General features: G+C 43.3%; 1 protein-coding gene across 1 annotated transcript in view; it reads right to left on the bottom strand.

Annotated features, from left to right (window-relative positions):
• The window catches only part of CENPV (centromere protein V), a 14,221-nt gene extending 3,790 nt beyond the window's left edge, over positions 1-10,431 (bottom strand). The window contains exons 1-3 of the mRNA XM_007945581.2: positions 10,049-10,431; positions 6,724-6,822; positions 5,430-5,499 (exon numbers count right to left, since the gene is read on the bottom strand). Of these exons, the coding sequence (XP_007943772.1) occupies positions 5,430-5,499; positions 6,724-6,822; positions 10,049-10,431 (552 nt within the window). The remainder of the gene's footprint in view (positions 1-5,429; positions 5,500-6,723; positions 6,823-10,048) is intronic.
• Between the last annotated feature and the right edge of the window lie 1,573 nt (positions 10,432-12,004).

Here is a 12,004-nt window from a genome sequence, read left to right on the forward strand (position 1 = left end):
TCTCAAGAGGAATGGTTTCAGTCTCTCTCCATTGAGGGTAATATTGGCTGTTGGTTTTGCATAAATGCCTTTTATTATGTTGAGGAATGTCCCTCTTTTTACTAAGAATGTTTTTATATTATTAAAAAAAAAAATCTTTTGAAAGGCTTTATATGGAGGAGCCATCCTTCTTTCATAGGGTCTCAGTATTATAAGGATACAATCTATCTCCCATACAAAAAGTTGGATGCTTTTTGAGGACAGAGACTGTCCAGAGACAAGTCAATCTTGCAGGTACCAGCTCATGGCTTCCCTTAGGTCAAATGTACACAGTAGAACTTAGCCTGGAGCTTTCCCTGACCCATGGCAAGACAGCACACCCTGTCAGTGTTAGGGAGTGAAAATGTGTGCCTCATGGGGCCAAAATGGGAAGAAAGACCACCCTAGGCTTTGGCTCTCCATGTCCCCAAACAGCATTGCTCAAGGCCTTAAAAAGCTGCTGATTCTACCTAATAAAGCACAAACTAAGGGAAAAAAATATTTGCTACACATAACAGACAAAGGGCTAATTTTCTTAATAAATAATACTGATGGAAAAATGGACAAAGATATGAACAAATAAGAAAAATAACATGCCTCACATCTGAGTTTATCTCATGTATTACTAGAAGTTACCCAATGATATGCAGACTCTCATTCTCATACTAGTTTATGCATGCACAGTCTGATCCCATTTCCCCCTACTCCCCATTAGAATGTATGGCCTATCATCATCACACTCTGCTATGTATCAGACCTCTTTGATCATTTCTTCTGTCTTCTGGCCTAGTCAGAAATTACTAACAAACACCATGTTGACAAATCCAATAGTCACTTCTGTTCTTAACTTTACCTCTCAGTAGCAATCCTTCCATCTTGAAACATTTGCCTCTGAGGACACTACATTCTCTTATTTTCTGTTTCTCCTTCCTTACTAGATATTGTTCTCAACCTCTCTCTGGTTTCTCTTCCTCTTCTGTTCAACTCTCTATAAATGTTGGTGAGTCCTAGAGTTCTATCCTAGGCCCTCTCCCTTCTCTGGCTACACTGTCTCCCCAGTTGCTGTTACCTTGTCCCATAGCTCTAAACATCAATATTCCAGTAATTTCCAAATTAGTACCTCCTGCTCTGATCTCTCTCCAGAATCCCTGACTTGTATATCCAGTTATCCACTTCATATCCATATGAATGTTCAAAACCACCAAACCTAACCCACTGCTGTTGAGTTGATTCCACCTCATAGGGTTTCCAAGGCCGTGATCTTTATAGAAGCAGACTGCCACATTTTTCTCCCACGGAGCAGCTGGTGGGTTCAAACTGAGTACTTAACCACTGCCTCACCAAGGATCATGACTATTCAAAAGACATCGCCAAACTAACTTTTCCCAGAACTGGCTTTCCCCTGGAATGTGGTGTCCCCATTTAACTAGTTGCTCAGGCCCAAAATTTTACACAAAGGCAATTTATTAACACAAAACAATAAGTTGAGCAGTCTTTGATAACAGACAACAAGTATGGCAACCCCTTTCCTGAAAGTGCTGTCAGAGGGGATGGCAGTGACATCCTCAATCTGCCTGATCTTCATTCCTGAATGGGCAAGGGCTCGAAGGACAGACTGGGCCCCAGGTCCAGGGGTCCTGGTCCTATTTCCTCCTGTGGCTCAGAGTTTGATGTGTAGGGCAGTGATTCCCAACTCCTTTCACTGCTGGCTACATCCTAGAGAGTCAACATGGCAGTGTATGGTGAGAATTCATCTTGGTCAGCCTTTCCTTTCATCCCACCAGTGGTTTCTTTGTCAGTGACATGAACAAAAGTGTCAGCAAAGGGTGTAAAAATGTGGCAAACACCAAATACATCCAGTTACCTGAGGTCCTTGGCTGATGACCTCCTCTTCCTTTCTCTTGCAAGGTGCCACTTCTGCACATCGTCTCCAAATTCCACCACCAAAAAGAAGCCCAACATTTTAGATCTATCTAATTCCATTCTCATGTCCATACCTTCAGGAGCTCTGGTGGCATAGTGCCTGAGGCATTTGACTACTAACCAGAAGGCTGGTGGTTCAAACCCACCAACCACTCCTCAGAAGGAAGGTTGGGCAATCTAATTCCCTAGTGATACCGTCTTGGAAACCCAAGGAGGGATCGCTTTGAGTCAGATCTGACTCGACAGCAGTGAGTGTTTTAGTTTTTGAGTCCACAACTTCACATCCAATCTTTTATATAATTCTGACCACCTTATAGTCATTCTCCAAGTGTAGTCCCTGGACCAACAGCTTCATCATCATCCAAGAACTTGTTCCTCCCAGAGTTTCAAAGGCTATAATCTTTACATGAAGCAGACTGACACATCTTTCTCCTGTGGAATGGCTGGTGGATTCAAACTGCCATCCTCTGGCTAGCAACTGAGCGTTTAACCACTGTGCCACCAGGGCTCCTATGAGAACTTGTTAGAAATGCAAACTCTTGGGCCCCATTTAAGATCTACTGAAACAAGAATAAGATCCAGCTATCTGTGTGGTAATGAGCACACTAAAGTTTGAGAACAACTGCTCTAAAACACACCTCTAATTATCTATTTTCTTTCCATCTCCATGAATACCATCCTAATCCAAGCTCTTATCATCTGTCCCTTGGTCTACTATAACAACCTCCTAACTGCCTCCCTGTAGCCACACTTACCACTTTACAATCCATTCTCCACACAGCAGCCAAAGGAATCTTTTAAATGTTGAATCAGGTCTTGTCACCACCTGCTTCCAACCCCCCAAGGGCTTCACACTATACCAAGAATAAAGCTGGTCTCCTTATCTGGTCTTACCTACCTCTCCAACCCCGTCTTAGTCCATTCTCATCCCAACCCAATCACCCAGCCACAATGGTCAATTTTAGCTTCTCAAACATTCCAATCTTACATCCTTTAAATCCTTTGCACAATCTATGCTTTGCCTAGGATACTCCTCCTGCCCACACCACCCCCTTCCACATACATACCATCTTCATCATTCACATATAAATGCCATAGATAGACCATCTCTGACCAATTTAAAGTAGCCACTCAGCTATTTTCTAACATATTGCCAAACTTAAATTATCTACATAGCATTTTATACTGTTGGGTTTTTTCTCATTTAGTTATCTGTCTCCCCTCTCTGCAGAATGTAAGCTCCAAGAGAACAAGAGCCTTGTCAGTCATATGAACCACTGTGTTTCAGCACCTAGAACAGTGACTGCCACACAGTAACCAGTAACCAGATGCTGTCAAATTGAGTCTGATTCATGGCAACCCCAGGTATGTCAGAGAACTGTGGTCCACAGGGTTTTCAATGGCTGATTTTTCAGAAGTAGATCAACACGCCTTTTCTTCTGAGTTTCGTGAACTTGAACCTCCAACCTTTCAGTTAGCAGCAGAACACTAACTGTATCACCCAGGGACTCCTCCACACAGTAGGAGTCCCACAATTATTTGCTGGATGAAAAAATACATTTTGACTTTATTTTAAAAACCAACCAAAAATTGCTGCTTCAGTAAGCTGGGGCTGAGAAAGAGTATGGTGCTCTAGTGTTTCAGAAAAATGTGCTGATAAGCAGGCCCAAGAAGGAGGGGGGGAAAAAAGGAATTAAGCATCCTTTTTGACCCAAGATTGCCCCTGGTGGTGTCTTCAGGAATAGTCTATCACAGGTGCTTAGGAGCAAAGCTGAACTGGGACCACAACCTCTAGCATGCACAGAACAGCATACTGACCCTCTTATGGGTTTATAGGAAAGACAAGGGACAAGTATGCTTCTCCTACCACTTCTACCTCCTCAACCAGACACCCCACACCACACACATAGTCCAGAATCAAGGTGCAGACAAAGAAAAGGAGATAAACTGACCCCAAGCATTTGGGATTAAATCTCACTAATTCAGGAAAATCAGGACTCACACAGGCATTCATTCTTCTAGTCCTTCCCTCCAGACCCTCACTGAGTGCTTATTCAGTGCCAAACTTGAGAATGCTGGGAGCTGGGTCACACATGAAAAATGTAGTACTTGCTTTGGAGATACTCACAATCTGGTAATGGAGACAGACATGGAAACAGATAATTACACCAAAATTAGCCTGTCAGATTGTGATGTGTTCAACAGGAACAAATGATGGCGTTAAAGCCCCACCTCTACTCACATTATCAGTAATATACCAAGCCTTTTTTTTTAATAAGGTATTCTTTGAATTTGGAATAAATTCCAAAGATTTTATTTCTAAGAGAACTGATTATAAGGAAATACTATCTAAATTGTAAAAGATTTATACACAGGGATATTTATCATAATGTTGATTATAATTGGGAAAAAAAAACCTAGAAGTCCAAACATAGGAATTTTCTTATGGTACATTCATAAAACAAAATGTTACAAATACACCCATTCCTCACTTGTTGACATGGTTAGATTCCAAAGACCAGGTCGTTATGCAAAAATCAGCATTACACAAAAATGGAGCATGACCATATCAGATCACAAAATGGATGATAACTACATCATTACTTAACTGCCAAATCATATCATGTAACTGCCAAATTACATCACTGCATAACAGCAAAATTATATTATTACATAACTGTCAAATCACTGAGGATCATAGCCCAGCCAAGCTGACACGTAAGCTACCCATCACAGCCAGCATTACTCAATTCTTGCATCTCAGCATTCATTACTGCCAGACATGTCATTGATGTATGAAATTGTTGGATAGATTGTTTACTATTCTTGCAAATTTGAAATCACAGGTAATGAGGCAGTCAATAAGTGAGGAACAGGTATATAAGAACAATGGTATAAGTAAACTAGGAAATTGGTTGTGAGGAAGAAGAAAACTCGGTGGCTAAAGGAGTGGAAGAAAGACTTTTTACTGTATATGTACTTCTGTATCTTTCAAATTTTGTACCACCTACAAAGAATTTCCCAAAATAATAAAGTTAAAAATAAAAAAATGTTTTTTCACTGTAAAATGACAAAAATATGCTATAAAATAGAAAGAATGATAAAAATCCTACTTTGATAAAAATGTATATATTTAAATGTATTTATCTGTGTGGAAAATAATCTATAAGAACATATACCAAAATATTAACAGTGGTTACATTTTGGTTGACAGGATTTGGGTGATTTTTTTTTTTTTTTAATTCTCTGTATTTTAAAATGTTTCTACAATATCAAATATGTATCCAAAACATAAAGGGAGAAAAAAATAATACAACCTTTTTAAAAATAAGAAAACATGAAATCTGGATAAAGAAAGGAGATAAGCACACCCTGGGAGGCCAGGCTGCTCCCTGCCCCCACCCTGCACCAAGGGCACGCAGCAATCTGGGACTCACAGAGCCTCATAAAGGGGTCTACACATCTTGACCCTGCTCTTAAGCACTAACCTTCAGGAGCTTGAAACGAGAAGCTGGGACAATGAAGTGTCTATTCTGCTTCTTCTTGCAAATGCTGCAGCTACAAAAAGAGCAAATCCCAGATTGTGAATAGCCATCTGCATCTTCTTGTAATCAGGAGCCTCAGCTTGATGTGTTCCAAGAGCCAGCTGACCCAAAGGGTAAAGCCCTTTCATCAACAACTGGGGGAAGGGAAAGCTTCAGCAGATGGGCCAGTATCTGGAGCCACTCTTCTGCAGATGCAAAAGAACCCACAGGTCCTCAGGCCAGCAGTTGAGGCCATGCACCCCACAGAAAACCAGGCAAAGGGGAAAGCAACATTGGGTTTCAGAGACACTTAGAAAGTACATTTCAGACATCGCTACAGTCTCATGCTTCCTAGATATCCAAAAAATGAACAGGGAAGCTTAAATTTCTCTCTTTCCTCATCTCCAGAAAGCCTCACTCCAAGTACAGGTCCAAGAACAGGTCCTCAGAATCACTTCTCTTTGGAATTAAATCTGGGTCCCCTCTTTTTGGTCCAGTGTTTTCAAATTCTTCTAGCAAATTATTGCATGATGCTTCTTTCCCAGACTGGAATCTTTTTAGTAGCTTTCCAGTTGAGTTATTTCATGGTGTTTATTATTTCTATATAATTCAAGTACTTCCTAGGGGCAGAAAAGACTGGGTATGATTGAATAATTAATTCTAGGCCAAATATTGGTTCAGAAGTCAGAGCCTGTTGTCACTGATCTATCACAATACCAGGAAGGTGATCAGAAGCACAGACAGGGGCCATACCATCTGCCTATCTAGAACAGAGCAGCTGTGCACATTCTCTTCTTACATACCCTCTTCCACCCTGGGCTCCTATGAAAATTCTACCTGAGGCTTTTCATTCAGTTCCCAGCCTGATGCACCTCTACCTAACCAACCCTTCCCCTTACCAGCAGCAGTCTCAATCTGAAGGTTGGGTAGTGACCCCCAACCACAAGCCCTGAGGACCCTGCTGTTGTGTCACCTGGGGCTGTGCTGTAGGAGTGGGTTCTGTGACAAAGTCCTATACACACACTTATACAAACACAAACACACACACAGCAGGCTCGGTTACTTTAAGTACCCCTCCACTTTTTTAAAAAAAGAATGAACAATGAATCCTTACATACCCATCCATCACCTGACTTCAACAATCATCAATTCAAGGACAAGGCTGTTTCAACTATAACATAATTTCTAAGATTATTTTGAAGCATTTCATTTTACCCCTAAATCTTTTTAAGCCAAGTTGACAGAAAAAAATACTCACTTGCAGTCAAAGATGTGCAAGTCTGCGGAGGCCCAAACTTCAAAACGAACTGCTCCACAGTGGCAACCACCTGTGTGTTTCACTAGGCCCTGGTATTCACTAAATGAAACAGAAATCAGAAAGATAAGAATTTCTGAATAATCTGGCAGGGGCCTGATTTCATAGCTCAAGATCTCTTTTTCTCATTCTCTCTGTTACCATTGTTGAAAAAAGCAAGATAGCACAAAAATTCTTTATACATGACAACTGGATGCATTTCTGCTTTTAAGGGAGTACGTCAATTTTATAGGCGCTCTGGTGGTGTAGTGGCTAAGGCATTTGACTGCTAACCAGAAGGCTGGCGGTTCAAACCCACCAGCCACTCCTCAGAAGGAAGGTTGGGCAATCTACTTCTGTAGTGATACTGCCTTGGAAACCCAAGGAGAGGTCGCTATGAGTCAGATCCGACTCGACAGCAGTTGAGTGAGTGAGTGAGTGAATTTTATAAAAGAAGAAAGGATTCAATGCCTTCCTTGTTCATGAGCTCTCTTTTTTCCATTTCTTACATTTTGTTAAATTACAAAATAAAATATTATAAAAATCTGGAAGATGTGGTAATGAGGAGGAGGGTCCTAATCCCATTACCCAAACATTTTCATTTATGTGTCAGATACTTAGTAAGAACTTCTATGAGCTAGGCAGTAGACAACAGTCTTGCTCTTACCAACCTTAAGCAACCATCATACAAATTACCCAAATAATATTTAATTATGGTTGTTATAAACCTGGTACAGGCTGCTATGAAAAAGTAAGGCAGAGTACCTGACTCTGTTTGGTGGTTTAGAAAAGACTTCTGAGGAGTAACAAGGCTCTAATAATTCTGATATATTCCTCTCTGATATTTTTCATATACATGACTTTTTATATAGCTGTAAATGTACATTACATACAACCTTAATGTTTTTAAACCTACTACATATATACCCAAGGAGGGGTCGCTATGAGTCGGGGCCGACTCGATGGCAAATAACAACAACAACATATATAAGCTGCAGGAGCTCTGGTAGCATAGTGCCTAAGGCACTTGACTGCTGAAACCAGAAGGCTGGAGGCTCAAACCCACCAGCCACTCCTCAGAAGGAAGATTGGGCAATCTATTTCGGTAGTGATACCACCTGGGAAACCCAAGGAGGGGTCGCTATGAGTCGGGTCTGACTCAAGGGCACATAACAACAAAAAAAACATATAAGCCAGATAATAACTGAACACCATTAAGAGTTTATAAATATCAACAAGTCACTTTCCAAAAGGACTGAATACTCCTTACCAGTAAAGAATGAGGAAACATTTCATTGCAGCTTCTCAAGCAATAATTAGAAGAAAAAGAGCTGCTGCAGTTTTAATTGTCATCTATTTAAGACTGAATAATTTTCTGTTTCTTTACAAGTTGAATCATTTAGTTTTATGTACTTAAAAAGTTTTCTGCATACACAAATAGTGTTTTTTGTAAAAAGTTCAAACATTACAAAATTGTTGTTGTTGTTGTTATGTGCTGTTAAGTCAGACCTGATTCATAGCAACCCCTCCTTGGGTTTCCAAGGCGGTATCACTACAGAAGTAGATTGCCCAACCTTCCTTCTGAGGAGTGACTGGTGGGTTTGAACCGCCAGCCTTCTGGTTAGCAGTCAAGCACCTTAGGCACTACGTTACCAGAGCTCCTTTACAAAATTAGATAATGTTAAAAGAGAAAGTCTCCCATAATCCATAATCCTAGAATCCACAGTTAACTACAATATATTCCTCCAGACATTTTTTGTATACATTAATATTTTAACAAAACAGTGCAGTGCTACACATTTTGCATATAAGTTAATTTAGTGGGTGATGGCTTTTTTTAAAAAAAATAAATATAAGTACATATTCATGCCAGTCTGACAGATGAAAACTTTCTCATCTTGTTACATCAACATTGTAAAATCTTTTTCTGGCCATGCATCAGTTTTAAAGTAAAATTTACCTTAAATTTGAATTTTATAGCTGTGAGGATCTTTTTATTTCCTCTATCTAGCAGATGTTTGAGATGTTTGATGATGACGAATATATAATATTCAGTCTACAACACGATAAAGCAAAAAGTCAAGCACACAGAAACCACATATTCTGAGAAGCCTCATCCTAACTAAGAGAATTTCTTCTGGAAGAAGGGCAAAGAAACATTTTTGTTCAAGAAAACGTGTAATTCTCAGGTTGTTATGCAATTGTTAGGTCTTGTTTTTTTCCAGTGTTTTGATTGTTCTTTTCGATTCATAAAATACTTGACATTTAGATATATTATTAGGGTGTTAAGGTGTAGCACAATTATTCCACAGGGCAGGGATCCAAATGCTGTCACATTTGGGAAAAAAAAAAAAACAGTCCTTGCTAGAATTAATAGCAAATTTTGAAGAATATCGTGGACATTCTCCGAAACCTCTCCTGGCCGTTTAAATAGCTCGAGGCTCTTCTTCAGAAGCAGAGCTGAAGGAAACCCTGGAGCATCAGTTGGATGTTGTTGTTGTTGTTATGTGCCGAGGAGTCGGCCGACTCATAATGACCCCTCCTTGGGTTTCCAAGGCAGTTATCACTACAGAAGTAGATTGCCCCATCTTCCTTCCGAGGAGTGGCTGGTGGGTTTGAACCGCCAGCCTTCCGGTTAGCAGTCAAGTGCCTTAGGCACTATGCTACCAGAGCTCGCCTCTTCTTTCCCCGTAGGGAACCCTGTCGTTTTTTCTAAATCCAAAACAACTCCTCCTACAGCGCTCTTCTCTCCAGATCAATAAACCCCGCCCCACCCCCCTGCTCCCCTCGGGGAGTGTCTGGAACAATAAAGAGATCTCATTGTTCAAAACTATTAAAGCCTTCGCAACCCCCCTACTTTTCCTATTCACCCCACTCCTACCCCCTCCAAAAAAATCTCGTACAAATATTAAAAAAAAAAAAGACGCAGGTCTCAGGAAAGTCGTAGGATTTATCTTGTCCCTGGAGAAGGCCCGCTCACTTTCGCGCTTCAGGACAAGAGACGACATCTCGAGCACAACGGGCCTCTCGGAGAAGACGCTTGTATCCTAGGCCAGCCGCGCCGCCCGTTGCACGGCGGCGGTCCCAACCCCTTTGGAGCGAACCCCACTTGGGTCAGTGGCTGCACTTCCCCAAGCAGCCGTTGTAATTACGAGCCGACCCTGGGTGCTGGCAGGGGAAACGCTTTGGCTGTTGTACAAGAGACATGAGACAGGGCAAGGACCAGAATCTGAGGGTCAGAACAGCCCCGGGCGAAGGGCCGAGGCTGGCGGGAGCCCGCCGCACTCACAAGGTGTCCAGCAGGAGCTTGGCGGCGCCTTCGCAGGTTAGCCGCTGCCGCTTCTGGAACGTCTCCCAGCGTTCCCTCTGGTCGCCCAGGTCTAGCGTGGCCGCCGAGGACGTCGGGGTCGCTGGAGTCGGTGGCGGCGGCGGCGGGAGCAGCGCCAGCTCCGGCGGCGGCTCTCCGGGGCCCGCCTCCTGGGCCCGCGGCGACAAGTGCCTCGGCCGCCGCTTTGTTGACGGCTGCCGCCCCGCCGCCCGACCTCCACCCCCGGCCTGGCCCGTGGAGCGCCGTGTGCGGTTGGTGCCGGGGACTGAGGCGGCAGACACAGAAGCTACGGACCGTTTCTGCCCGTGCGGCTTGGCCGCCACGCCGCTCCTCGCCCGCCGCATAGCTCCAGTAGCCTAGCGCACAGGCCTCGCCGCGCCGCGTGCACCCGCTCCGGCCCGCGCGCGCTCCCGCTGCTCGCTCTTCCGCCCGCCCAGGGGGCGCTGCGCTAGGCCTCCCGGGTCCAACCTTTGCACCTGACTGCTGGCCGCCCGCCGACTGGAGGGAGTCCCAGTCCCGCGGCCCACGCGCCCACCCTCAGGGTCACCGCTTGTCCAGCTCCGAGCCTAACGGAGCCGCACTTTGGGCCCTCAACACCCGGACCCCCAGAATACATTCATCCTGCGAAGCTGCCTTAGTGCTTCTGTGCCTTCCTGACCTAGGCAATCCCGAGTCAGACCTGATTTCTCAGCCACATCCGAGCAGGCAGCCTGGTATAACTTCAAGATGCACCTACCTGCTGGATAAACAGCAGCCAAAATCATAGTTCTTGAACTTGATCTTTCTTGCCAGATTATAAAACAGTATCTTGAGGGCACTGATGGTCAACAGGTTTTTGTTTGTTTGTTTGTTTGTTTGTTTGTTTTAATTGATCAAATCAACCCTGCACAACATTCCCTTTTTTAAGGTTTTTCTGAACACACAGCACCAAAGTTTACAGGCAAAAATCTCAAGAATCACTTATGGAATCTAGATATTTTCTGAACTTATTTTTAGGTGCGGTGGAGTCTATTCTGACTTAAAGCAATCCTATGTTGCTCCTTCGCAGGAGCTCTGGTAGCATAGTGCCTAAGGCACTTGACTGCTAACCAGAAGGCTGGCGGTTCAAACCCGCCAGCCACTCCTTGGAAGGAAGGTTGGGCAATCCTACTTCCGTAGTGATACTGCCTCGGAAACCCAAGGAGGGGTCGCTATGAGTCAGGGCCGACTCGACGGCAAATAACAACAACAACATGTACAAAAGAGGGAAAACACTGCCTGATCCTGTGCCAGCCTCACAATCCTTGCTGTAACTGAGCCCATTGTTGCAGCCACTGCGTCAATCCATTTTGTAGAGGGCCTTCCCCTTTTACGTTGACCCTCCACTTTACCAACCATGATATCCTTCTCCAGGGAATGGTCCCTTCTGACAACATGACCAAAGTAGGTAAGACAAAGTCTAGCCATTCTCGCTTCCAAGGAGCATTCCGGCTGCATTTCTTCTAGGACAGGTTTGTTAGTTTTTCTGGCAGTCCATGGTACTTTCACTATTCTTTGTCAACATCACAACTCAAAAACAACAACTCTTCTGTCTTCCTTATTCACTGTCCAGTTCTCACATCCAAATGAGGCAATTGAAAGTACTATGGCTTGTGGTAGGCACACCTTAGTGTTCAAAGAGACACCTTTACTCTTTACTCTACAGCACTTTAAAGAGGTATTTTACAGCTCTGGTGGTGTAGTGCTTAAGGCATTTGATTGCTAACCAGAAGGCTGGCGGTTCAAACCCACCAGCCACTCCACTACTTCTGCGGATACTGTCTCAGAAACCCAAGAAGGGGTCGCCATGAGTTGAAATCAACTTGATGGCAGTAAGTTTGTGTGTTTTCTTTTTTTTTTTTCCCCCGTGCAAAATACATCATCTGATTTCTTTTTTTT

This window comes from Orycteropus afer, unplaced genomic scaffold, assembly GCF_000298275.1.
Source record: "Orycteropus afer afer isolate SDZICR_OR568_19922 unplaced genomic scaffold, OryAfe1.0 scaffold00139, whole genome shotgun sequence".
Classification (NCBI taxonomy): Eukaryota; Metazoa; Chordata; class Mammalia; order Tubulidentata; family Orycteropodidae; genus Orycteropus; species Orycteropus afer.